General features: G+C 32.4%; 4 protein-coding genes across 11 annotated transcripts; 1 reads left to right on the top strand and 3 right to left on the bottom strand.

Annotated features, from left to right (window-relative positions):
• Window positions 1-133: 133 nt before the first annotated feature.
• On the bottom strand, window positions 134-2,182 carry LOC104758326 (sirohydrochlorin ferrochelatase, chloroplastic). 2 transcript variants are annotated; one of them, XR_015586660.1, is made up of 6 exons: window positions 1,862-2,182; window positions 1,515-1,762; window positions 1,377-1,438; window positions 846-973; window positions 656-748; window positions 134-450 (listed from the first exon to the last, which is right to left on the bottom strand). XR_015586660.1 is itself a non-coding variant. In XM_010481163.3 (6 exons), the coding sequence occupies exons 1-6, from the start codon at window positions 1,927-1,929 to the stop codon at window positions 340-342; spliced, it is 693 nt and encodes a 230-aa protein (XP_010479465.1). In that variant the 5' UTR covers window positions 1,930-2,178; the 3' UTR covers window positions 134-339. The 2 variants fall into 2 exon arrangements, 1 of the variants encoding a protein (XP_010479465.1); XM_010481163.3 differs by having other exon boundaries at window positions 863-973; window positions 1,862-2,178.
• Window positions 2,183-13,877: 11,695 nt separating this feature from the next.
• On the bottom strand, window positions 13,878-15,077 carry LOC104748597 (uncharacterized). Its single transcript, XM_010470211.2, has 5 exons — window positions 14,976-15,077; window positions 14,704-14,897; window positions 14,477-14,600; window positions 14,170-14,379; window positions 13,878-14,084 (listed from the first exon to the last, which is right to left on the bottom strand). The coding sequence occupies exons 1-5, from the start codon at window positions 15,075-15,077 to the stop codon at window positions 13,878-13,880; spliced, it is 837 nt and encodes a 278-aa protein (XP_010468513.2).
• Window positions 15,078-15,556: 479 nt separating this feature from the next.
• On the bottom strand, window positions 15,557-16,232 carry LOC147924762 (uncharacterized). Its single transcript, XM_087496939.1, has 3 exons — window positions 16,083-16,232; window positions 15,747-15,999; window positions 15,557-15,657 (listed from the first exon to the last, which is right to left on the bottom strand). Exons 1-3 carry the CDS (start codon window positions 16,230-16,232, stop codon window positions 15,557-15,559), a joined length of 504 nt encoding a protein of 167 aa, XP_087353065.1.
• Window positions 16,233-16,987: 755 nt separating this feature from the next.
• On the top strand, window positions 16,988-25,212 carry LOC104758324 (uncharacterized). Of its 7 annotated transcripts, none has more exons than XM_010481162.3 (25): window positions 16,988-17,215; window positions 17,356-17,867; window positions 17,951-18,075; window positions 18,178-18,272; window positions 18,356-18,580; window positions 18,875-18,962; window positions 19,203-19,254; window positions 19,640-19,705; window positions 20,669-20,820; window positions 20,944-21,014; window positions 21,251-21,445; window positions 21,543-21,581; window positions 21,902-22,009; window positions 22,353-22,442; window positions 22,538-22,613; window positions 23,013-23,109; window positions 23,192-23,261; window positions 23,344-23,520; window positions 23,616-23,738; window positions 23,887-23,970; window positions 24,067-24,251; window positions 24,371-24,509; window positions 24,604-24,663; window positions 24,744-24,815; window positions 24,932-25,212. In XM_010481162.3, exons 2-25 carry the CDS (start codon window positions 17,365-17,367, stop codon window positions 25,037-25,039), a joined length of 3,000 nt encoding a protein of 999 aa, XP_010479464.2. In that variant the 5' UTR covers window positions 16,988-17,215; window positions 17,356-17,364; the 3' UTR covers window positions 25,040-25,212. The 7 variants fall into 7 exon arrangements, 5 of the variants coding, with proteins under 5 accessions (XP_010479464.2, XP_087351062.1, XP_087351060.1 ...); XR_015586658.1 differs by having other exon boundaries at window positions 17,029-17,215; window positions 22,723-23,109; XM_087494936.1 differs by having other exon boundaries at window positions 17,080-17,215; window positions 19,640-19,713.
• The last annotated feature ends 40 nt before the right edge of the window (window positions 25,213-25,252 follow it).

Genomic DNA, 25,252 nt, shown 5'->3' with positions numbered 1-25,252 from the left:
CACGAAACCTAATAAGATAAAAAGGAGGCCAGAAAAGGCATCGAGAGAATTATATTTTTATAACCATGAAACATCGCTTACATGCAATACATCAAATTTCGACAACGCAGTTTGTTGACAGGAGACAGAGAGAGAGAACTTTAACAGACAGCTCTTATTATATTGTCGTAGTCGTTTTAAATTGGTGGGCAATAAGAACAGGCCATAAATCTCGAAATATGTGTACATAGGACGTGTACTAAATGATGACTATGAACAATATAATATGCCTCCCTTTTTTATCCGCATCTGAAAGAACTAATTAAGAACAGATATACAAAAACGTTCTTACATGTACACCTAAGAACTATTGTAGAGCTTGCACTTGTTTGTTCCAGCACAAACCAGACACTCGTCAGCATCACCTTCAACATGGCTCAAGCAATGTTGGATTCTGTCGTTCACAACGTCCTGCAGAAAGAAATATTAGCAGATTACTGAAGATAGAGAGCCAAAAGAAGTGCAGATCTCTTGTGAAAAGATTAAACATCAGAAGATCGACTATAGGAAGTTCAAAGGGAAAAAGTGTCATTCACTAATGCATGAGGGTGCTCATATCCCTTAGGCTTAAAGTGCTCACTCGTTTTGGGAAACAAAAGTATGCTTTATTTCTTACCATGAGGAGATTATGAAGGCCGAGAGGTGCAGTTATGAGGTATGAGATGCCAGAGAACTCCTTTGCAGCATCAGCCGTCAACGAGGGAATGTCCTTAATAAAATAAGGGTTATAGTCTCACTAGGCCTTTAATGTACATCCTCCAATAATCCCAGAAATTATAAAAACTAAATGTTTCAAGAAAACATACCAATGGAGATCCCATACCTTAAGCCAATGTCTTCCAGGAAACAGAAAAAATGGGCTCACAACCACACGTTTTGCCCCTTTTTGTACACACAAACTGAATGCATCTTTTATAGATGGCTCAGCCAGTTCCTGGTGTGAAGTGTGAAACATCAGAAAACAGCAAGCAGATTTGGGAAGTGAGAAGCAAATAAATTGCCACTTTCATCTAAGTCCTCGATTCACACATATTAAGCTAAAAAATCTATAGGATTTCCAAGAAACTGAAATCAGATTCTATCAACCTCATGGGTATGGTTCACACAAGTGAATACAGTCAAGTAAACTATTGGAAAGGAAGGAATTTACTAGCGGTTCCAGTTCCATTGAAAAAATTCCAGGTCTTACTGCATTTACACTATACTTATGGCATGAAATGGGAGTAAAATGGAGCCAATTTATAAGACCAAAGCTAGTCCTCTTCCATTATTCACAATCTTGGGACAGAAAAAGAAACCTAACATTGAGTAAAGTGAGAGCTTAAGGAAGAAATTACCATATGAGCAGGCTCCACAATAGGGTATCCAGTTTTGTCTTTGAACATTTTCACAAACTCCTCTGAAACATAGAAACTAACCACACGATTACATAAACTCATACAAGCTAAAAAGAAGTATATCTTATAAAGTCTAACCAAGCATAAGATTGGATTCTCGGCGACGAGAACCGTGATCAACAATTATAATCCCATCTGCATCACCGATCCCATTTCTGAGCAACCCTCCGTTCTCAAAGCTCCCAAAACATGGTGATCCTCTTCTTCTCCTTCCTCGTTGGGATCGAAATTTCTCGACTTTTAAGGACACTGGCAAAGCCCATGACCGATTCGTTCGTGTAATTTGACAAGATGAAGATGAGACACGATTATCCGCTCTGAGATTGCTACAAAATCAAATCGAAGAAATATAAAACAGTAAGAAGAAAGCGAAACAACAGAAGAAAACTATATAAGGGTATGTATAGAGGAAAGTGATAAAGAACCTTTGGGAGGCGATGCCGTAAGAGAGGTTCACCAAGAACTGCGACTGAGTCGTCATCTTCGCCGCCATGGACTGTTTTGCTGCTGTTAAACTGATTTAATTTGTCGGAACGACTCGATGGCGGAATCGGGAAAGTGAAAAGAAAAGATTCATTAATTATGTTACCGAACCGGTCGGTCGGACCGGTTAACCCGGGAACCGATTATTATTTCAGTCCGGCTTTATTACCAAAGGTTCAAAACATACAAAACCCACTCTTTTTACTTGATGCCTTGATGGAGGGAGAACATAAATGATTAGCGTGACCTCTTAATTACCATCTAGCTGTTCAGGACAATTATCCAACATATATATCTAATATAGTAAATAGGCTTACACCCTCAAAAGAAGTTCTATCTATATGACACGTGTTACTTTTGAATCTTCTATGGGAAATTGGAAAATCGTGATAGTTCATATTTTTTATCACCTATAAAATAGTTTAAGTATTTTTCTGACAACAGAAAAAAATTGTGTTTTTCTGATAAATATTAAATAAGTCATGTATATATTTTGGCATTTTTCCTTTTTTTGTTTCATCTTTCTAATTTAAAAATATGAGAAACACACTCTTCCATTTTTGATTAGTATCATCTAATTTTTAAATATATAAGTTATTTTCATATATAATTTGTCTGTGATATATGACATATTTTTTTTGACATGTGACATATTGTCATGTAATTTTCTTTTAAATTTATTTTGTGGTCTCTTCTTAATATTTTCTTACCTAATTATTTTATATTATATAATATTTTCTATTTTCAATTACTCTCTCCTTACTAGTCCATTTGGTGTTTATTTTCTTAAACATATACTAGGTACTACCCCGCGGAAAACCGCGGACTAAACTTTTTTTTGATGAAAATTTGTAATAAATTATTTTGTTATTGTGTGATTTATAATGGTTTGTGATTAAAAATTTGTTTATTATATTATAATTTTTATATTTTAAAAATGTTTATTGAAAACCTGTCAATAAAACATTTTCATGTAATGAATAAAATTATTTAAACTTTTATGAAATCTTTGCTATAGTTGTAAAATTATTTAAACCTTTGTGAAATCTTTGTAAAAAGATTTAACTAACATGTAAAAACATCTTATCTGTTAGTTTTTTTATTTGATTCTAACAGATTTGTTATTTAATTTTCTACAATTTATTTTATTTGATGTTTCTCCTATTTTCGTTTTTTTAATTAGAAATATTTATTTAATTAATTATTTAATCTTAATTAAGTTTTTCTAATGGCAATTGAATGTAATTTTTTACACATTTTAAGGTTAGTTTTATATTTGTACTTCTCAATTAATATAGTAGGAATATTTATTTTTAATTATACCTAAAATACAACATATTTAATCATATACATTAATTCATACTTTAAATATACACTTTAGTACTAAATTGTAACAGAAATTACATAAATTTTGAATTGACTATTTGTTTTCTCCATTCACTTTCAGTTAAATACCCTAGCAATTATAATTAGAACTCCTCTAATTTAGTTTTTGAGAAATGTAACTTCCATCACTTCATATCCTATAAATAATCATTCTCACATCCTCCTCCATCATATCTCAAATCTTAAATATTTTCTTTGTTTTTTTTTTGTTTTTAATGTTCTTGCATTGGTTGAAAACTCAATGAAGATAATATTGTAAGAGTTTAATAATATATTTTACATTGTTCTCTATTTTATTTCTTCTTGCTTTTATGTACTTCTTTCTTTACTTTAGATGTTAGATTATTTCTTACATATTCATATATATACTTGTTTGATTCTTAAAAATATGTAATGTTCTAACTTCTAAAATTTTTGTAATATAATTATGAAATATCATATCAATTTTTCTTAACTCTCTCTAACCTCTAACAAAATTGTAATACATTTTTTTAAGAATACTCATCATTATATTTAGTTTTTGAAAACATATAATTACATAAAGATCATTAAGCTATATTTATTTAATTCAAATATGTACTTCAAAAGGATTTCTCTATATAAAAAACAATATAATATTCTATTTTTTATCTAGCTTTTACTACAAAGATGAAACAATTATAACTAAAATCTACCAATATAAATTAAAATGAGGGCAATATAAAAAAGTGACTTAAAAGAAAAATTAATCTTTGGGAATTGTACTTTAAAGTTTTGCTTGCACTTCATATGATTTAATAGAGAATAATTTCATTTCTCTTATTTAATACTATAGGTTATGTGTTAGCTTATATGAACAACTTAAATTCATATTTGAATATCATAGTTAATTTTCATCTTATCATTTTTTTAACCTAAATCCTCGAAGAAATAATGAAAATTTATCGGTGACTTCAGTGAGGTTTTCTAAACCAGTGGTTTGGGAGGGGTCGTGGGTTTCCTTATTGGTACCCTAGAAGGGCTCTTAGAGACAATATTATGATGGTAAAATCACCGACCCGTTATGTATTTTAATCATTTGGATTGGTCTGATTTTTCCTGATTCTTAGATTGCTTCATTTACTTAGGAGGATTTTAATAGTTAGCGATAGGGTTTATTTAAAAGCATCGTTGCTTCATTGCTTAGCCCATCTGATTAAGATGAATTGCATATATATGAGTTTAGCATATGAGTTTAAATATCACTTTATTAAATTTTGATATTCCAAAATATCATAAAATAAAAATTAAACTTTCAATTTTCAAAATTAAACACCAAACCATAGAAATTATACTCCAAATTTAAAATATTATTTTGTAATTATGTCAACTAATGTTATTTTTGGAAGTTTGTGGAGTGTATACTATAATTGTATGTAAAACTTGTTCTAGTGTTCTTTTAAAATATTTCTCTTAATATTATTGCATTACAAAATTTGGCCGGCTATTAATCAGAGTTTCTAGAAATTCGTTTTTCTCCTTCTCCGAAAGTTAGGATGATTATTATTTTTGGATCGTTTTGGTCTATATATGTAGATTCAATACATTATTATTACCTTGCACATAATGGGTGCACGTGTGAAAACGTATTTCATGTTTAAAATTTGAAACATCAGACCTATGGTAAACAATTACGAAAAAACTATTAGTTCACGACATGAAGCATAGGGTTAAAAAATTGGAGACAGATAATTTATATAATTATCTAATTTTACCATGATATTTATACAAGATGGTTTCGAGTTTTAGTATGAAATTATAATGGTCAAGTCATGAATGATAGAGTTCATGGACAAAATATCCCAAAATGGTTTTGGTATGATCAGTACAATGGTAGATCAATTTCCAATTCTTAAGAGATTTCCTAGTTCATGTAGATTTTTTTATGAGAACAATTTATTTCTAGTTTTAAAATCCCCTGATATCAATTGATTTAGATAATTTTTAGATCATGTTTTATGCATCTTTGTAAGTGATGTGAGACCAAAATCTTCAGTCTACAAGCATGACCAGTTAATTAAGAGATCATAGAGGTTGGTATTAAGAAAAATATTATGGTAAAAAGTCTTTAACTGTATTTGCATCTTTTTTTTTTTTTTGTAATTATGTTGTTTGTGTTGTAACACCGGAACAATAGTCGTTTTATGCTTTCTTGTTCGTATTGTTAAGAAAAGAAACAAAAAAAAAATTATTAAAGACAACAAATTTGAAATTGGTACTAGATTTTAACCGCGAGATTATATATTTTTATATATTTTATATAACTTACTCAAAGACATTATGTTGGATCAAATATATTTTTAAACTTTTTTATAATAATATTGAGATATTTGTAATTTTATTTTCTTTATCTATTTAATAATTATTATTTTCATTTGAAATTTAATTAATCAAAATTCTTTTATTTTGGATTTTAATCAGTCAAAATTAGTTGTTGTGAAAGTAAACATTTGTTAATATGTATAATACTTTGTAGTTGTATAAAGTTATTTAAATTTTATTCACCAATTTGAAATTAGTTAGTTTTGTCAAGAACCTCTTAGTTATTAAAAAAAAGTTAGTTTTGTATATGAGTATGATGGAGCAGGTTAGTGTTGGTTTTTAACTCCTTTCATATAAAATTAAGTTTAAAGATATTTTGTTTGTGTTTTTAGACCAACCCGCAAAAATATATAAGTGTACGAATATTAACCTAATTCCCATCACATACTTATGATTATTTTTAGTCTAGATTTAGACCTGTGGATAAATAAAATTCTCCATAAAGTATTGTTGCTTTTTTAGTATTGTGCATATGTTAAATTGCTAAAATCGGCATTTACACAGATTTAGTTTTATTATCACAAAGTTAGTAATATTATTGATATTACTCATATGACTAAATTTGATGTATTCACTATCTAAATTGTGCAACATGATATATATATATATATATATATATATATATATATATTTGTATTTGACATCATAACTCTATAACTGACACATCTTTTTTAGTCAAAAAACATATATCATTTTGTGGAGGTTAAAACAAAATATATATATATATATATAGTATAATAAAATCATACATTATTAGTTTATTTTTATATTTTTTCTACCCATTTTGACATCAATTGCTCTATCCATTTTAACATAGAAAACATTAAACAAATTATAAAAACAAAACATGTATAATGGAAAATCAGTTAGTATTTTGCAAATCTTTAGAAATAAATTTGCCAAACCAATTATGGAAAATCAAAATTGAATAAGGTAAGATACTATAGTTGTTTTTTTTCATTAAAACATTTTAAAATTTGTAATTAAAAGTAAAATAGAAATTGATGTTGTTCAGATATTTAGGGAAATATGTATTTTCATACTCGATTTTGCTAATTTTGATTTTTTTTTATTATTATTATTATTTTTTGTATTAAATGTCTTAATTACAATGACATCTGATTTAAATATTGCTAAAACTGCTGTGAAAATGTTAATATAGATTAATATTGTTGTGGTAAAGTGAGGAGATAATGAAATAGGAAATAAAACTCGTCTCAGTTCATAAGCATGATGCACCCAAAGATTAATTTAAGAGAGTGAGTAGTAGAGCTTCCAACTTGAAATACACACTTAATTCTAGTCGCTTGTAGAGAGTGTGAGCCGTAAATGATCATTAAATTTTCTATTGATTTTGATTATCTCATTCGTTGATAATCTTTGGTTTTTTGGAGTAACGATTTTTGAAATGTAACAGACTGCCAGGAAGGTAAACTAACTAATTCCAAAATTGAAATGATAGTAAAATTCTTTTTTTCCTAGTCGCTGTTGTTGGGTGGTGATAACAAATAAAAACTAGGTAGTAACCCGTGCTACAACACGGGCCAAAATGTTTATTATAACTTGAAATTTATAATACTGTCTGATTTTTTTTCAGATTATTTCGCCGTTTTCAATCATTCTTCAATTAGTATGTACTTATTTATTACATTTGACTGCAGTGAGCACGATATATATTCTGACACAGTCTACCTTTCATTATTTTATTATTACACCTCTGGCCTCTGTCCTCTCCTCAGGAGACTCTTGACCCTTGGGTACTGTAATTCTTAGTATTAGGTGTAGTTTTATTCTTTTGTTTCTATAAATGTGTATATATGGAGTTAGTTACTTCAACATAAATTTTTTTTGAAAGTAGGTTTTGTAAATATTTATAACATAATTAATGACTTTACTAAATTAATCAGGTTCTCTAATATTACAAATATATATTATAATAATTATCTTATAATTGTAATTAATAACGTAGTAGAAATTGGAATTTAATAAAGATGTGAAATAAATTAAATAAACGAAATTCAATATGTCTATATCAGATAAAACGAATTTAGTGGAGTAGATAAATAATAAGTTTTCTCAAATTTATTTGATGGGTAAAAATGAAAAAGAAAACCTGCAAAAAAAAAAAATAATATGATCAAAAATTGTAAACGACAAACAAAGTTATACATTTTGAAATGATAAACACAAAGTAAAAACAGAAACTTACGAAGATATGCATGAATCAGGATCAAATGTTTTGGAAAACCTCTTTGAAGACGACATTCCTTGTTTTCTTTTGAGGTTTTCCTTTTGGGTCAGTAATGAGGATTTTCAATCCTGATTTACTGCTTACACGGGACATAGCTACATATAGCTGGCCATGAGAGAAAACAAGTCTAGGCAAGTATAAACCAACATTTGAGAGAGACTGACCTTGACTTTTGTTGATAGTCATTGCGAAAGCAACGTTTATAGGAAATTGTCTACGTCTCATTTTGAAAGGCAAACGGGTATCTGATGGTATTAATACCATTCTTGGTAAAAGAACAATTTTACCAACTCTCGTACCAGTGATTATTCTTGCTTGTATAACATGATCAGCCATTTGTGTAATCTGTAGTCTTGTTCCATTCATTAAGCCTCCATGAGGATCAATATTGCGTAGCAACATTACTGGACAACCAATTTTCAAACGAAGAGCATGGTTTGGTACTCCGGAAATCCTAACTGAGTTTAGGAAATCAGGACTATATGCAGGATTGTCTTTATTCCTTGTATCTTGCGGATCAATACTATCTGAACTTAAGTAAACTCTTTCCTCACCTGTTAAACAATAAAGGATTAAAACAAAACTATGAATAATTTTAATTAAAAACTTGGAGAAAATAGCTCTACTATATAGTATATAGAGAATATTAGCAGAAAACTTTAACTAACCTTGTAATATAGATATCATGTGGTCATTTATAGTGTTGACATCATCATTTGTTGGACATAAAATAGCTCTGCTTTGAAAATAGCTTGCATCCTTTGCAGTATGTAACGAATTACCATATACTGCATTAATGATAGATTCAATTGGAGAGTTTACTTCTGTGACCAGCAATTCTTCTGGGATGTCAATATCAACAACTCCATCATTTGGCTCATTAAGTCTTCCTTCTCCAACGTCAAGAATCCATTTCGAGAACTCTTCAATCTCTGTGGCTTGATTCGGAGTTATGTTTTGCAGCAACCTCATATTTCTTGTTAGCCTTAAAACTTTACAATTATTCCAAAGGTAAGAAGAGTTGAGCGATGAGTTAACTATTTGCTCTCGACCAGCACAAACAATAACAGGAAGGATCTGACGGAAATCACCACCAAAAATAATGACCTTACCACCAAAAGGTTTATCTTCTGGATCACACATTATATCTTTCAAACTTCTATCCAAAGTCTCAAAGCAGTATTTACTCATCATAGGAGCTTCGTCCCAAATGATCAACTTCGCTTCTTGGACTAATTCACCTAAATCAGAAGACCTTGACATTCTGCACATCGACGTTTCATGAACTTCAAGAGGTATGGCAAACCTTGAATGAGCTGTTCTGCCACCTTTTAACAAAAGAGAGGCTGTACCGCTAGATGCGGTATTCAAAACTATTTCTCCCCTTATTCTTACAGCTGCAGATAGAACTTTCCAAAGGAATGTTTTACCAGTTCCACCAAAACCATATAAGAAAAATACTCCACCTTTATCTTTGAAAACAGAGTCTATGATCTCATCATATATCTTCTTCTGCTCTTCCGTAAGCATATTTAACCACTCCAGATGATTCTTCTTTAAATCAGTTTGATTGATGAATCTCCGTTCATCAGCTATTAACTGGTTTAAAACCGGAATATTATCATTCTGTAGCTGAGGCAGAGTTTTGAAAGACTCTAGCGAAGAACCATTCCTTTTCAACTGTTTGTTTATCTCTTGTAGACAAAATATTTTCCTTTCTTCATCAGTCAATTGAAGCTCTGCAAAATGAGATTTATAAATTTATATACTACATTTAACTAATTAAAAAAAAATGTATCTATATAAGATAGTTAAGTAATGTACCTGGTCGCTTTAATTCTTTTCTTTTGCGCCTTAAAATGTCCTCAGATAACATTTCTCAAGTTTCTTCCCATACAATATGAGGAGTACTTAAAACGGCTGCAAGAAGCATCCTGACAAACATTTTACGAACGAACTTTGGAGAACACATGAAATTTGCTTCTTTGATACCTTCAATATATTCTTTGTCATCATCTAACAACCCAAGACTGTAACATGCTTCACGATACGTTTTGTGTACGACACCATTAACAGTTTTAATGTGATCAAAACTGGTAGGACCTCTGATGGAATTAAGGAGTATCCTCAAATGATATGCATCATCTATGGTCGGAGGCACGTAGTTAATTCTACCTATTGCAAATGCTTTTGTTTTTCTCCTAAAAAAACACTTCTCCTTTCCATCCCAAATAAACTTGCTTGGTATTTCTTCGTATAATAACTTTCTTGCTTCTTCATCACGCTTATTAAGTTCAAATAAAGCAAGAAACTGAGATTCATCAAGAGAGTCACGATCCATGACATTCTGTGCAGACTCACCTTCTCTGTAATAAATAGGTTGTTTGCCTTCCTCATGGAAACTGAGTGGCACAACAGCGGTTTGCCTATAATGTATTTGGTAAGCTAAAATCCTCCACATAGCTTCACATGCAGATACATATCTGGAAAAAGGTTTAAAAAGATGATTTAGAATGAATAATATAAACAGAAATTTCAATATTAAACAACAATATATTTACCTTCCATCAAAATAATCTTGACATGTTACATAAAAATAATCTTGACATGTTACACAAAATAATCTATCATCACTTTAAAAAACTAAGATAAGGTATTCTTAAGACATCCCAGAAGAAATACCTGATATATATTTTTAAGAAGTATATTTAGTAATTTTAAGCATTGAATTGTGTGTATTTGAGAACCATTTGGTAGTTCTTTCGATGATCTAAATCAATGGTTTAGTTTTATTTTTCTTCCATTTTCGACGTTGGTATATTATCTTGCCTAACTATTATACTTTTCTTCTATTTTGGTGAGATTCAAGTTTTTTTATTTTTTTATTTATTAGGGATATATTGTGATGTAAGTAAACGTCAGTTTTGTAATCGTATTACCTCTATACATTAATATATACAATAGTATATTAACCATAAAATGAAAATAGGAAGACAATGTATATTAACCATAAAATGAAAATAGGAAGGCAATTAGAGTTTTCATAAAATGAAAATAGGAAGAAAATTTATTTTATTAATATAGAAATCATGATAGATAAATTAAAATACTGAAAGCTGAATAAAAAAAATCTAAGAAAATGAAAGGAATATTATATAAAATCTTCAAAATAGTAAGATATCATTCTTCTAGTAATCCTCTAGCCAAACATGCATCCTTGTAAGAGTCATAGACCACACCATCAAACGTCCTCAAATCTTCATCACATCTTGGCCCTTTCAGAAAACGGAAAAGAAGTTGCAAATGAACATGACCATGAAACTTACTTGGAATATAAGATGTCCTAGTATTCGATACTGCTCTCATTCTTTTGATCCAACACATTTGTTCGGAATTCCAAGTAAAATACTTAGGTATATCCTCAAACGTGAGTTCTCTTGCTAAAGATGAGTTGTGGTTTAGATCAAACCAACCTAGAAGCAGTGGATCTTGAATGTCTTTCATTCTTTGGGTAAGTAAATCAATATGCCAGTGATGCTTTTGTTCCTTGTTTCTGTTAGGGTTTATATAAGTTAGACATCTAGGGTTTGTGTAATAATAAATAATAATAAACCACAATTGATCTTTTTGGTAGAAATAATATTCTCTGAAATATTCTCGTGGTATAAGTAAATATTAACATACAAATAAGCAAAGTAGTTGTTTACAATTAAGAACAAAATCTCAAAATATAATAAATCTTAACAACCGATATAAGCAAAGTAGTCGTTTCCTCTTTTTTTATGTAAATTGTATTTAAGATGCAAAATAAAATATACCAAAAGAACAATATCAAATCAGTTATTGAGATTGAGCTAATTTGTTTGTATTTGGTTAAAAAGAATAATTGTCGGGATTTGTTTGATTTTTTAACACATTTTGACCTTTGTGCTATTTTTATAAAGAAATCAAAATGTATTAAACAAATTAAATGTGTGTTTGCTACATCACCATAAAGAAACATAAAAAACAAACATACCAACATAAGGCAATTAGAAAAGAAGGGAAAAAAATCTAAATTATGTCCAAAGTTTGAAAACTGAGGATTGCTTTCTTTTGTATAGTGTGATTTCTTTACTTGCCCTTCTCAAAAGTCATAGTTGTCATCATCAGGATCTCTGTTGAAAGATATTCTAAAAAAATCAAATACAATTATTAGTAATAAGTATATTATAAAGAAAAAAATATATCATTTATTGACATTAAGAAGATACCTGTTTCTAAAATCATAGACTTCTGTATATGGTGGATCAATTAGAATAGTAGACATTGCAGGAACACTTTCAAGTTCGATTTTCTCACCTACAATTTGAATAAATTATTATGTTTCGTTATTAAGCAATCATGTAAATTGACATTATGGATTAAAAAAAAATACCATTTGCAGAATACTTTGGCTTCCAGAAACGCAGTACACCTATAATAGGAATTGTGAAGCTTCGAACCCAGTTTTGTCTAAAGTAGTCAGCATGTTCATTGTAAGCAAGACAATGAATCTCTTCGTCGCTACAAAATATACGATTTCAGTAAATATCAAATTTCAAACAGTATATGTATATATTATTTTCTTAAAAAGTTGTGTATTTGGAGAATTATTACTTTTCATTAATGAGATAAAAACGTATCACCCTGTCCATCCCATTAAACTGAGTAGAAGTATCTTTGTCGAGATACCTAATAGGCTGCACACGGACTATTCGGCCCATAATCTCTGCAAGTGATAAATTTAGTAGGTTAAAAATTAAACCAAAGAATACCAATAAACTATACAAATCATTATTAATATATAGTAATACCTAAGCATCTGTTACTGTCGGCATGATAACCATCAAAAAATGTATCCCATGAAACATAGTCGATGAAATGATTGGTGGTCCTTGCTTCAGTGTATTCAACTCTCGTTTCTTCCTTCAATAGTATGCAAAGAGTAATATAGGGTAAACTAATAAACCTTCTGGTGTTGACAACTTGGAAAGTAGTTATGATTTTCCAAGCATCTTCTTCAAATTGATCCGATAAATATTGGATCAAGTGATTAGGAATGGTTATGAACATTTTATCACCCTGTATTCATATAAATATAGAAAACGAAGAACAAAAGGGTTATTACAGAGACAAATGTACATATGTGTTAAAACTACAGTAGTTTTAAAAAACTGAAAACTTTTACTTACAAATATATCACAAACAATCATTTCGATACAATCATCTTCTTCATCTCTCTTTCGCCATTTACGAAGAACCTTCACACAAATACGACCATAAGAATCCCATGTATACATGTTACGTAGTCGATCAAAGCCGAGATTCATGATATCAGTTAAAGAAGGAAACAAAAATATTCTTTTTGGAAGGAAGTAAAATAATTTTCACGTTTGATGAATATCAAGTATTGCAAAGAACAATTTATATATAGGGTTAAAGATGCCTATTGAGATTTCGAGATTCACCTAATTTGATATTATATTTCAATAAAAGCGTAATTATCGGGATTATATTCAATGTATTACGGAAAAAACTGTCATTAAACATGAACTTTTGCTTGAAAACAGAGAAGATTCAGTTATCAACTTGAATTTTCTTTTTTATTCAACTAAGAATGAATTAAAAAGAGATGTGTATACATTGAATGTTTTTCTCAAATTATACACAAAATTATGTACTGATTAAAACTTACATTTTTACAATTTCTATATTTAACAATATAACATATATAAAATGTATAGAAGATAGAAATGATAAATATTCATTAAAAAATTTCAAACTCTAAACCATAAACATATAGAAATATAGAAATTAACCACATAGCTTCATATCGAAAATAATTCAAAATAATCAAGATAGATAATAAAAAATACCAAATGTCTTAATAAAAAATACCATAAACCATAACCAATGTCGAAATTCAAAATAATCAAGGTAGATAATAAAATCAAAGGAAATTAATTCAACAAATGGTCTAGTTCCTTAGAAACAGCAGCAACATTAACAGCTTCTTCATTAACCAACTTAGAACAATGTTTTTTGGATGTAGATGATTGGTCATCTCCTTCAAATTCGTTTGATGAACCTCTTTTTGATGATGGTGTGGAAGAGGTTGAAGCATCCACATCAGATGGCTCACCCCCATCAGTAAGCATTAAAGAACCCTAATTACGTATAATTTTACAGTTATTAATTTAATGTCTACAAATAACCATATTGGAAATCCAATTTATATAAAAATATTGATACCTGACCACCATATAACATTGAAGAAGGATCTACATATGTGTCCGAAGAGACAATCTGGGGATCAATTTTATTCCCGTCAGAGCACAATGCAGCCACATTGTAAGTGGTGGAGTTCCCCCTAATATGCTTCGACTCGATAGAAAGAAGGAACTCGAATGTCTGGCCTTGTAAAGCTTTAACTTCGAGAGGAATAGAATCAGGATCTTCTAGCTGATTTATATATAAGCAAAGTAGATTGTTTTAAAATATCTAAAGATTCGTCTAAAACCAAATAAAACATCAAACAGCTATAAACATGAATAATTACCAAATTGTATCTATTGTTTAAGAGCTCTGAAGCTTGCATTCCAACCATATCGGCAGCGAAGCTGTCAAAAACCATACATTTCATTTCTCCAGTATCGTCTTTGACTTTTAGATAAATCCAGAACCTTAACATTGTTTGATGTGAAAATCAGTTGATTTACTGTTAGTGTTATATAACATTATATACTATATATAAATTTAGGTGTAAAATTTAAGTAAAATACTTACTTGGGAGAGACATATGCTGTGTACTCTTTGCAATACTCACAAAAAAACTTTGGTGATGGTTTTTGCTTTTCATCTTCCAACTTAATGTCTTGCATTACGATAGTCTTTTTATTGCATTTTTTACACGCAATGTAGACCCAAGCATAGTCTGTATCGACTTCAAATACTGTACAAACAGTGCGACACATCCCTACCTATAAAGATTTATTTTTATTAAAAATAAAAAATTTTAAATAGTTTAAAGATTAAAGATTGTAAAATAATAAGTATACCTCAAAGGCATGTAGGACTTCTTGGATGGTTTTCACTGGGTATTCTTCTATTTCTTCCTTTTTAGGTTTTCCCCAAAATACCTTCTTTTGCAATGAATCCATGATAGTTAATTGCAAGCCATCATTGGAAAGTCAAAAATTCAAGATGCAAAGGTTATGAAATTTCGACAATAGAGGAAAATATATATAAAAGTATATGACAAAAGAAACTAACAGATGTCTTAGGTCTTCAACTTTAGGGATTACTGGATTGATTATAACTTGTGACCAGTCCCACTGATTTTGAATACTCCAGACATCTGTAAAAATGCTTGGTTAAATGAAATATATTATAATAATTATTTAATAGACTATAAATAAGTTGGAGGTATGAAAAATACGTACCGTTGTAAAAATTGACTTTAGCAAATCTTATTAAGCAGAAAACAATACCATCGGTAGACTCGTGGCAAACTTTACTTATTATTTGGGAGCAAGTACCCCAAAGAGTACACAAAACACGTGTATCCCTGTTTAAAAAAGAGTTGTAAGAACAGGTAGATGGATAAATTGTAAAAAACAAAATGTTATATCAATAAAACTTACTCAGAATTTCTCAGGTGAAAATCGATTTTGGTAGTTGGTTTGTTAGTTGAAGTTATTTCTTTAACTTCACCACAGTCGACAACTTGACCAAAGAAATCTGAGGTAAAACGTTTTGGTTAATTTTTAAGTAAAAAGTAGGACATATTAATATTAAATCTAATATGATAGACGTACCAAATAAAAAACTTTCGTTTTGCTTCCCGGCCAGAACATTTTCATAAGATGCTAATGAAAGAAACATATCATCAGATATATTATCAGAAGGGTTAACTACTGTTCTCGAAGTGAAAAGAATCTTCCATTTCAATTCAGATAGCTTCACAGCACCATAAGTAGGAGACAAATTAAAAGTCGAAATAAAGATCCAACTCCCTTCTTTGAGTTTCCCTTCATACGATCTGATTTGATCCCTTTTCACAGTAGCAGCTATCTTATCACCCTACAAAAACAAAAAAATGATTCAAAAATAAGGTAATAATAGTGTTAAATATGAACGATAATAATGAAACGAATGATTACTACCGCAGCATCTGCTAAAAACATTTCAATGGCTTCTCCGATTTTGACGTTGTAATGCCTCCATAGATGCAAAATCCTAACTTGTATAAGCCAGTTTACTCTATAGGGCCTGAGTAACTTAAGAGGGGTAATGGGGAGAGGTGAGCCTAACATTTCCCTTTGTTAAGCAAATGGTTGTGTATGAAAATATGTGGTGTTTCTACAATGAGTATGTTCTTATATATATAATTTTTACGATGGTGTATCGAATATTCACACCGATAAGGAAGGTGGTATTGATTTAATGAGACGATAATATCAAGACGAATAAAGATCTCTATACTACAAGAGTTAAGGTATATTCGATATTATGATAGAATATCGGTTACCATATATTGTTAGAATTTAAGCAAAATCATGGATTTATATGGTAACAATAGTAGTCGGTTTAGATATTTTTGGAAAATATTTAAAAGTACTATATATCGAGCACGCTAAATTAACGACGTATGCGGGATTTTTTATTAGTAAGATATATAAGGAATATTAATAACGATAAGTTGAGTTAATTATGGAATTGATTTAATGGTATTACATGTCGACCAAGATAAATATACATAGAATGCGAGATTTCTTAGATTTCTTTGATTCGTTTGTTAATATGGCCGGCAGACCCAATAACTTTGTTTTGTTAGGTAATATGGGCCGGCAGACCCAATATTTATAAGTGAACAAATAATTTTTAATTTAACGGTTAAGATGTATATTGTTGAGCGGTCAGGATTTAAGCATAAGATCCAAAATCTTAAAACGGGTCATATAGGATCCGCGTGTTTATCCGTTTAGAGGGGGTGTGAAATTTCGTCGTTACCCTCTAAAAAATTCGAATATTTGTTTATAACTCCAATGATATATCCTTGTAATTTCTTACAAAATGAAGGTTTAGTCATAAACTGTGTTTCAAAATAATAGTAGGAATGGTTTACATTTTTAAATGGGCCCATTTGAAAGTGTAAACAACGCCACGTCACGAAACCAAAAGCCCAGAGTTCGAAACCTACGAAGAAGATCTCTCTCATGTTCTTCTTCCTCCAACTCTGAGATGGAATTAGCAAAAACTAATTTTGTTGGATATCTGTGTTGAAGCTCAAGCTAAGGTAACGAAACACTACTAGACCTACCTTGAATTAGGTTTTTCTTTTTCTGGATTCACTATGCCGCCGTGTATTCTTTTCCTCTTTCTGCATTGATTTTAAATGAAGGTTTTTTTTTTTTTTTTTTTTTTTGTTGAGGAAAGTAACTTGCGATGTATACAAGAATAATAAGGAGAAAGCAGAGATGGGGTTTTGTATTGCAGCAAGACAAATGCTTAGCGAGGCCAGTGATTCGTGACCACCACACCGCTTCCCAATCTTATAGATCCACCACAACTATACTTTCAAGAAACTATTATTCTCATTCTCCTGGTGCCATTGTTGCCTCTAGAGACTATTCATGGAACAGCCAACTGCGTCGGTTTTGTTCTGAAGGTGATGGAAGGAATGCTAGTGAGGATAGCCGTTTCCCTTCGAGTAAAGAAAAGACAGGGAATGAGAAAAATGTGTTTGGTGCTGAGCCTTTTGATTCTCACGCTCAGCTTGGAGAACAAGACCAAATTGATTGGCTCAACAATGAGAAGCTTGCTAGTGAAACCAAAAAGGAGTCACCTTTCCTTAATAAACGAGAAAGATTGAAGAATGACTTCTTGCGGAGGATTCAACCTTGGGATACTATACAGCTCTCTTGGGAGTCTTTCCCGTACTACGTCCAGTAATAACCAAAGACTGTCTTTTCCTTGTGGGATTTATCGTGTCACTTTCCTTTTGCTAATATGTTCTGTTTTTTTCATCCAGTGAACACACAAAAGATACTCTGGTGGAATGTGTTAGCTCACATATTAAACAAAAAAATATGGCGTCCAGGTATGGTGCTCGTTTAGGTTCTTCAAGTGGGAGAATATTGCTCCAGAGTGTTCCAGGTTTGTTTTTTTTTTTTTTTGACTAGAGAATGCATTGCAGTGTTTTATGATTTATATCAAACTATATAAGTGCTGAGGAAATAAGGTCCAATAATTATACAGGCACTGAGCTCTACCGGGAGAGGTTAGTACGCGCACTTGCCCGAGATACACAAGTTCCCCTGTTGGTTCTTGACAGCAGCGTTCTTGCACCTTACGTGAGATTCTGATGTTTATTTTCTATGACATGCTGCTACCTTTCTTCTTTCTGTCTGTTTCATGATTGTTGGATTCTGATCAGGATTCTGCTGATGACTACAATGAAGAGTCTGAATCAGATGATGACATTGCAGAATCAGATCAGTGCACTTCAGAGTCAGAAGCTGAGGAAGAAACCGATGCAAACAATGATGAGACGAGTAGCAATGAAGCGAAGGTAGAAGGAACTGACGATGAAGAAAGATATTTGGAGATTTCTAAGCAAGTCCTCAAGAAACTTGGAGCTGACATAGAGGATATCGAGAAGGTATGATCTTCTTATGTGGCTTTATAGATCTACCATGATAATTGCATTCCCTTTCCTATGGACAATGTGATTTTTTTGTTACCTTGCCATGTAATTTTTCCATTTTCTTATACTATTTATTTTCAATGGACTTTTTATCGGTAAACTACACATGCTTCGAAAAGGAGTCGCTATGCATGCCTTTTGGTTGCTGTTTCATTGATCTACATGATGACTGCTACATCATTCTTTTGTTTCTAATCAATAGAATTTGGAAATGCTGTACATGTCCTTATCTGCTCTACATTGTGGCAGAGAATGTCAGAACAACTATATGGCTCTAGTGAGGTTTCAGAAGCTGCAGTTGATCATTATGATAAAGCCAAGCGGCCTCTTAAGAAAGGTAGCCAACTCTTAACATGTTCACCTTGCTATTTGCATCAAATGATGTCTGTTTAGCTGGTTGGATAGTATTGTATCGAGATGTTCTTTATAATGTATCCCATTTTCTCAATGGGCACGGCATGTTTGAAAAGCTTTGTATCTAGTTATACTTTTCTTTGTGTTGTATTTCATTACTAGCCTTTAACTTTTTCCCTTTTCCTTTTCATTCCAAATTTTTAATCTTTCCACGTATTTGCAGGAGACCAAGTAAAGTATGTTGGGTCTCCTAAGAAGGACGAAGCAAAGCATAGGTAATTTACTGATTTACTTCTGTGTGAATCTGTTTCCCATTGGCGTTCCCTTTTCATTTTGGACGAAGCAAAGCAAAATTGGCGTTCCATTTTCATTTTCAGTTAATGGTGGCATCCCCGTTTCCTGTATTGATATTATTTTGTCCATGTGCATGGATATAATATATATTTGTATTGATCTATTTTAGTTGTCTAAATACGCATTGAGTGTCTACAATTGGTTATGAACCCTTTCGTAGTCTAGAAGCAAGTCCACGATAGACCTAAATATTTGGAATAAGGCATCAAAGGCTTCATACTGCAATATCTAGGAGTTGAGAAATTTTCGAGAACCTAGAGTTATGATTTCATTCTTATCTTTTGTTGGCTTGTAAATGGATCACAGGGTCGTATTGGGGAGGATTTTTACATCCGATGGTCAAAAGAGTGCCTTTACCGTTATTCCTGGCAGGTGGGTTGGTAAGTCATCTAGCGTGGAAAATTGATAAATGTCTTGTGGTATTTTAAGGTTTTATCTTTTTTTCTTCCAAGGTTTTTTCCTTTTTCATATCGCTTCTACTTCAAGGGGTCGGAAACACCATTAGCTGTCCATAGGGGGAACTGGGTGCAGGAATTGCCTTCTTTTTCCTATTTGAGTTCATAGTCTTGTCTTTTAAAGTTTATCCTTCTTATCTCATAGTCTGGCTTTCCTTAGAATTTTAATATTTTTCTTTTGTTGATTACCTATTTCAATATGACCACGTGCTTTGTTACTTTACCTGTCGAGTTGTGTAAGCTTGTGAAGGGTTGACAACTGGTAGTAGAACCTTTGCACTGAAAAAAGTTTAGGGATTATGAGGGATTTTGAAATATCATCTTGCAAATTCAGGCAATTAAATATCATCTACGTTACATTGGTCTGATATTATTTGTGGCTATGGCTCTTGGTCTGCCTAGTGGTGTTGATAGTAATTTTCTCATCAGCTAACAGTTGATAATTTATGATTGTTCCAAGTAAGTTGGATCTGCCTTTTCAATTCATCGGGGATTTGGGTTTGAATAGTTCAGGCATAGCAGTGGATGTGATGTGAGGCAAACTTCTGTTACAACTCTTGCCTTCTGATGTATTCGTTAGTTCCTCTCTGTATCATATTTCTTTTCTAGAAATGTTTCTTCCTAGATGTGCAACACCATTCACAATTCTCCCAATCAACGTTATCATTTTGCTAATTGATGAATTGAATCTTGTTTGGTTGTGAATATCATCATCACATACCCTTCTTTCATGATATTCGTAATTCTAATGACAGTATGCCATCTACGGTTTTTGTAATTTGAGTTGCCTGAAAGTGGGGAAATTTATTCTGTGCACTCCTTTTGCAACATTTATCGAACTCAGAATTGAAATTTTTAACCAGATTGTTTAAACTTTCAGGCCATTATCTAGTGGACAGCGTGGAGAGGTATATGAGGTGAGTGGGAACCGTGTTGCTGTCATATTTGATTGTGGTGATGATAAAACTACAGAGGGAAGTGAGAAAAAGCCAGCAGAGCAGCCCCAGATGTTACCTATCCACTGGGTTGATGGTATAATTGCTTCTTAATATTCCGATCGTTAATGTGTGATATTTGTGAATCTAGAGAATTGCTTGCTATATATAAAGAGGTTTGATTTAAACGTAGCTAAGCAAAATTTATTTTATTACGCAGTGAAAGACCTCAAGTACGATTTGGATATGCAGGCAGTAGATGGATACATTGCTGTGGATGCTTTGAATGAGGTATATTTTGGAAGTTACACTGGCTATTTTTGTTGGCTTTACTCCCTGTGCTAAATTCAGTTATCAAGGGGTCACTTGCTGAAAACTGTGACCTAGCAGCATAAACATTCAAAACATTAAAGATCATGAATGTTCTTTTATTCCTATATTGTGGATGCCTCTATGTATTTTTATTTATGAAAAGTATATTCTGGATTGTCGTCTACAGTTATACCATTATCTTCCTGTCTTTGTAGGTTTTGCGATCCATCCAACCACTAATAGTCTATTTTCCAGACACTTCGCAGTGGTTGTCTAGAGCTGTGCCTAAAACGAGACGAAAAGAATTTGTAGACAAAGTTCAGGAAATGTTTAATAAACTATCAGGTCCGATTGTTATGATATGTGGGCAGAACAAGATAGAAACAGGCTCAAAAGAAAGAGAGAAACTTGTAAGCCTGTCTTTATAACTCACTCCCTTGTCATTGGTTTTTGTTCAGCCTTTGTTTCCTTTTAGTGATTGAACAAGTTACTTTTTACTGAAAACAGACGATGGTACTCCCAAACTTTAGCCGACTTGCTAAGCTGGTAAGTTAAACATTAAAATAGCCTTTTATTGATATATTTATTCATGGTGCACTTTTTGCATGAATAGCGGAGATTCTTTTTTATCCTCTGTTGTCCCTTGATTAACAAAAGTCTAATGGGGACTTCTAAGTTTTACAACATTTTACTTATATATTTGCAACATGTTTAAGACTGTAAATGTGGATTCACAATGTCATTCTACTTCATATGACTTTTTTGTTTGTGGGTCTGCATTTTAAAATGACATCCCTTGCGCTGTCATGCTCGTCTTGATATTATTAACTCAATAAAAAATTTCTTGTTGCCTTTGTGTGTTGCAGCCTCTTCCCTTGAAGTGCCTAACAGAGGGATTAACTGGAAGGAAAAAATCAGAGGAGAATGAGATATATAAGCTTTTCACTAATGTTATGCACCTACATCCCCCAAAGGTTTGCCTGATGTCTTAGGAAATTTTTTAGTAAATTAACAGTGAACTTTAGATAATGAACGAGGAGGCGTAGATATGTTGTTTTACCTAGGCGAGATAGCATAGACTAGTCTGACTATGTCGCTTTGACAATATCTCTTTCTCAAAGTCTCTTTGGAAGGTACAAGTTCATCTGTGAGTCTGTGACCCATGTATGCTTTTGCAAAGCTCCTTTGCCACGTGCTATCCTATTTTAGCAGAGGATAAGCTACTTCCGTAGTTCCATTAGCTGTCTGTTCAAGTATACATGTTAAGGGTACGAGGCATATATCAACTTGATTCCTTCCTGTAAAATGTTGGTGTAGGAGGAAGATACCCTCAGACTATTCAACAAACAACTAGGAGAAGATAGGAGAATTGTGATATCGCGGAGCAATATAAATGAGTTACTAAAGGTACGTGGATCTAAAATAATATGCCAATGGGAACACATAGTTGAATGTGCGATATTCTCACTAATAGTTTTATCCCTTAATGTACTCTTTCCCAGGCACTTGAAGAACATGAGTTATTATGCACAGACTTATACCAAGTGAACACCGATGGGGTGATATTGACAAAGCAAAGTGCGTAACTCAGGATGAAAATACTTGGTTTGTTTTGTAGTAATAGTTGCTAATAGAGAATTCAAGCACTTCTTTGTCTGTACTGGTGAATCCTCTCTATCATGTACAGTGGCAGTTCTTCTTATGCCTGAAGGCTAGAATCGGGCTGTTGGATACTAATGCGAAACATTTGAGAATAGGAGCTACCTATGAGCACACCCTTAGATCCTCTATTCTCCCTTTTATTTAATCTTCTAATTAGATTTAGTTGAGAATGGAAACAGTTCTTGTGCTTGACGTTTGATATCTGCTGCTTTTTTTCCGCTGTTGCAACATTTGACTTTTGCCCTTTTTTTCTAGAATTTAAATTACTATATGATGAAGAAGAGACCTCAGAAACTTGTGGCTTTGTTTTTGCAGAAGCAGAAAAGGTTCTTGGCTGGGCCAAAAATCACTATTTAGCTTCTTGTCCTGACCCATTGGTAAAAGGAGGTCGCTTGTCTCTGCCTCGTGAAAGGTACATATGACTGTGGCTATATCTTGTGGATCTGTAATTTTATTTATTTTTAACTTATTACGTTTTATTCCTTTTTTTCAAGCCTTGAAATATCAATTGGGAGGTTAAGAAAATTAGAAGAAAATTCCCTAAAGCCCTCACAAAACTTGAAGGTTACTTTCCTACCTTGGATTATGGTATATGGATTTTGAGTACCTTTGAGTAACAATGATGTTAACAGACAATGTATTGCAGAATCTTGCTAAGGATGAGTATGAAAGAAATTTTGTCTCGGCTGTGGTTGCTCCTGGAGAAATAGGCGTCAAATTTGAAGATATTGGGGCGCTTGAAAACGTGAAAAAAGCATTAAATGAGCTGGTTATTCTCCCCATGAGAAGGCCAGAGCTTTTCTCTCGTGGAAATCTCTTGCGGGTATTGCATTTTGTTTGGGACATATGATTTTTTTTCTAGGTCAGGTACTTCTCTTCATCTTGACTGATAATACTGATGACACGACCTTTTTTCAGCCCTGTAAAGGAATACTGCTTTTCGGTCCTCCTGGAACGGGTAAGACGCTCCTCGCCAAGGCACTTGCAACAGAAGCTGGAGCTAACTTCATTAGCATAACGGGCTCAACACTTACATCAAAGGTAAAATGGACTGTGTCGTATAACAGTGTTTTTTCTTGTCTATTTGTATGCATGTTTCATTTAATAATCAACCTTAACGATTATTCTCTGCGTGGTAACTTATACTCGGATCTGACTCTGTCTTGTCTCTGTTCCTTGTTTGGTATAGTGGTTCGGAGATGCAGAGAAGCTCACTAAGGCTCTCTTTTCCTTTGCCACCAAGCTAGCACCTGTAATTATATTTGTTGATGAGGTGAGAATTTTGTAACTAGGATACATTTTCTTTATTATGTCCGGGATTGATGATGAGTAACTATGTGACTGACCGGGATTTTTGTTTGTTTGATAGATCGACAGTCTTTTAGGTGCTCGTGGTGGCTCGTCCGAGCACGAAGCTACCAGAAGAATGAGAAATGAGTTCATGGCAGCTTGGGACGGGCTCAGGTCAAAAGACAGCCAAAGGATCCTCATTCTCGGTGCCACCAACCGTCCCTTTGATCTTGATGATGCTGTGATTCGTCGTCTACCAAGACGGTAACATCTGATTTGACTTCCATTTCCATTTGTGAAGATTGTAGTTAATATTTTCTCGTAATGTTAATCTGTGAATCCTCGTCTAAGTGAGAGCTTTTTATTTCCTATGGGGATTGTAGGATATATGTCGACTTACCAGATGCCGAAAACAGGTCAAAGATACTGAAAATATTTCTAACTCCAGAAAATCTTGAATCTGGTTTCCAGTTCGACAAACTTGCAAAGGAAACTGAAGGTTATTCTGGTAGTGATCTTAAGGTTGGTATCCGTTTTTATTTATTCCCAGCTTGTGACGGCACTTGTAACTTCTTTCTTTATTCTTATTCATTTCTTTTTGTGGGTACTATTGCAGAATCTATGCATTGCTGCTGCGTACAGGCCTGTTCAAGAACTGTTACAAGAAGAACAAAAGGTCTAGAATCTGCATTAAAATATAGACTGGTTACTTTCGTAGCTGTTTTGCTTGATTCTTTTCCTCGTTTGAATATTTAGGGTGCGAGAGCGGAAGAGTCTCCTGGTCTACGCTCGCTATGTTTGGATGACTTCGTTCAGTCTAAAGCTAAGGTAATTTAGTAGTAAAAAATATATATACTTATTGCGTTTTTTGCCTTTTGCATTATCGGTGATTTATATAAACCACAAAGATATGATTATATTGTATGGGTGATGTGATTTTGCAGGTGAGCCCATCTGTGGCCTACGACGCGACAACAATGAACGAGCTGAGAAAATGGAACTCACAATATGGTGAAGGAGGGAGCAGGACTAAGTCTCCGTTTGGTTTTTGAAGAAAAATGTTAGTTTTGGTAGATCACAGTGTTTCCATCTGTCTTTTATCATATTGTAACCATCTGTTTTTTTACAATAGTTTACTTCTCTTATTATTTTTCTAATAGTTTCCAACTTTCCCGACTATTGTACTACGTTTTCACGATGAATCTGATTCTAGTGGTTGGAGACTTTGATCATGTAGCACCAATCCGCCGGCTTGTTGTTCTAGC

The sequence above is a fragment of the Camelina sativa genome, chromosome 17 (genome assembly GCF_030686135.1).
Source record: "Camelina sativa cultivar CO46 ecotype springtype chromosome 17, ASM3068613v1".
Lineage (NCBI taxonomy): Eukaryota > Viridiplantae > Streptophyta > Magnoliopsida > Brassicales > Brassicaceae > Camelina > Camelina sativa.
This window is presented reverse-complemented; position numbering and strand designations above follow the sequence as displayed.

Coding starts and splice junctions, on each gene's coding strand:
- LOC104758326 (XM_010481163.3), bottom strand. CDS start 1,929: ATGGCGGCGAAGATGACGACTCAGTCGCAGTTCTTGGTGAACCTCTCT. Junction 1,439..1,514: donor AGAATCCAATCTTATGCTTG/GTTAGACTTTAT, acceptor TCTATGTTTCAG/AGGAGTTTGTGAAAATGTTC. Junction 749..862: donor CTGGAAGACATTGGCTTAAG/GTATGGGATCTC, acceptor TATTTTATTAAG/GACATTCCCTCGTTGACGGC.
- LOC104748597 (XM_010470211.2), bottom strand. CDS start 15,077: ATGGATTCATTGCAAAAGAAGGTATTTTGGGGAAAACCTAAAAAGGAA. Junction 14,380..14,476: donor TAAACAATAGATACAATTTG/GTAATTATTCAT, acceptor TATATAAATCAG/CTAGAAGATCCTGATTCTAT. Junction 14,085..14,169: donor CAATGTTATATGGTGGTCAG/GTATCAATATTT, acceptor ATACGTAATTAG/GGTTCTTTAATGCTTACTGA.
- LOC147924762 (XM_087496939.1), bottom strand. CDS start 16,232: ATGTTAGGCTCACCTCTCCCCATTACCCCTCTTAAGTTACTCAGGCCC. Junction 16,000..16,082: donor TGTTTTTAGCAGATGCTGCG/GTAGTAATCATT, acceptor TTGTTTTTGTAG/GGTGATAAGATAGCTGCTAC. Junction 15,658..15,746: donor GGCCGGGAAGCAAAACGAAA/GTTTTTTATTTG, acceptor GTTTTACCTCAG/ATTTCTTTGGTCAAGTTGTC.
- LOC104758324 (XM_010481162.3), top strand. CDS start 17,365: ATGTATACAAGAATAATAAGGAGAAAGCAGAGATGGGGTTTTGTATTG. Junction 19,706..20,668: donor TTTACCGTTATTCCTGGCAG/GTGGGTTGGTAA, acceptor TTAAACTTTCAG/GCCATTATCTAGTGGACAGC. Junction 21,446..21,542: donor CAAAAGAAAGAGAGAAACTT/GTAAGCCTGTCT, acceptor TACTGAAAACAG/ACGATGGTACTCCCAAACTT.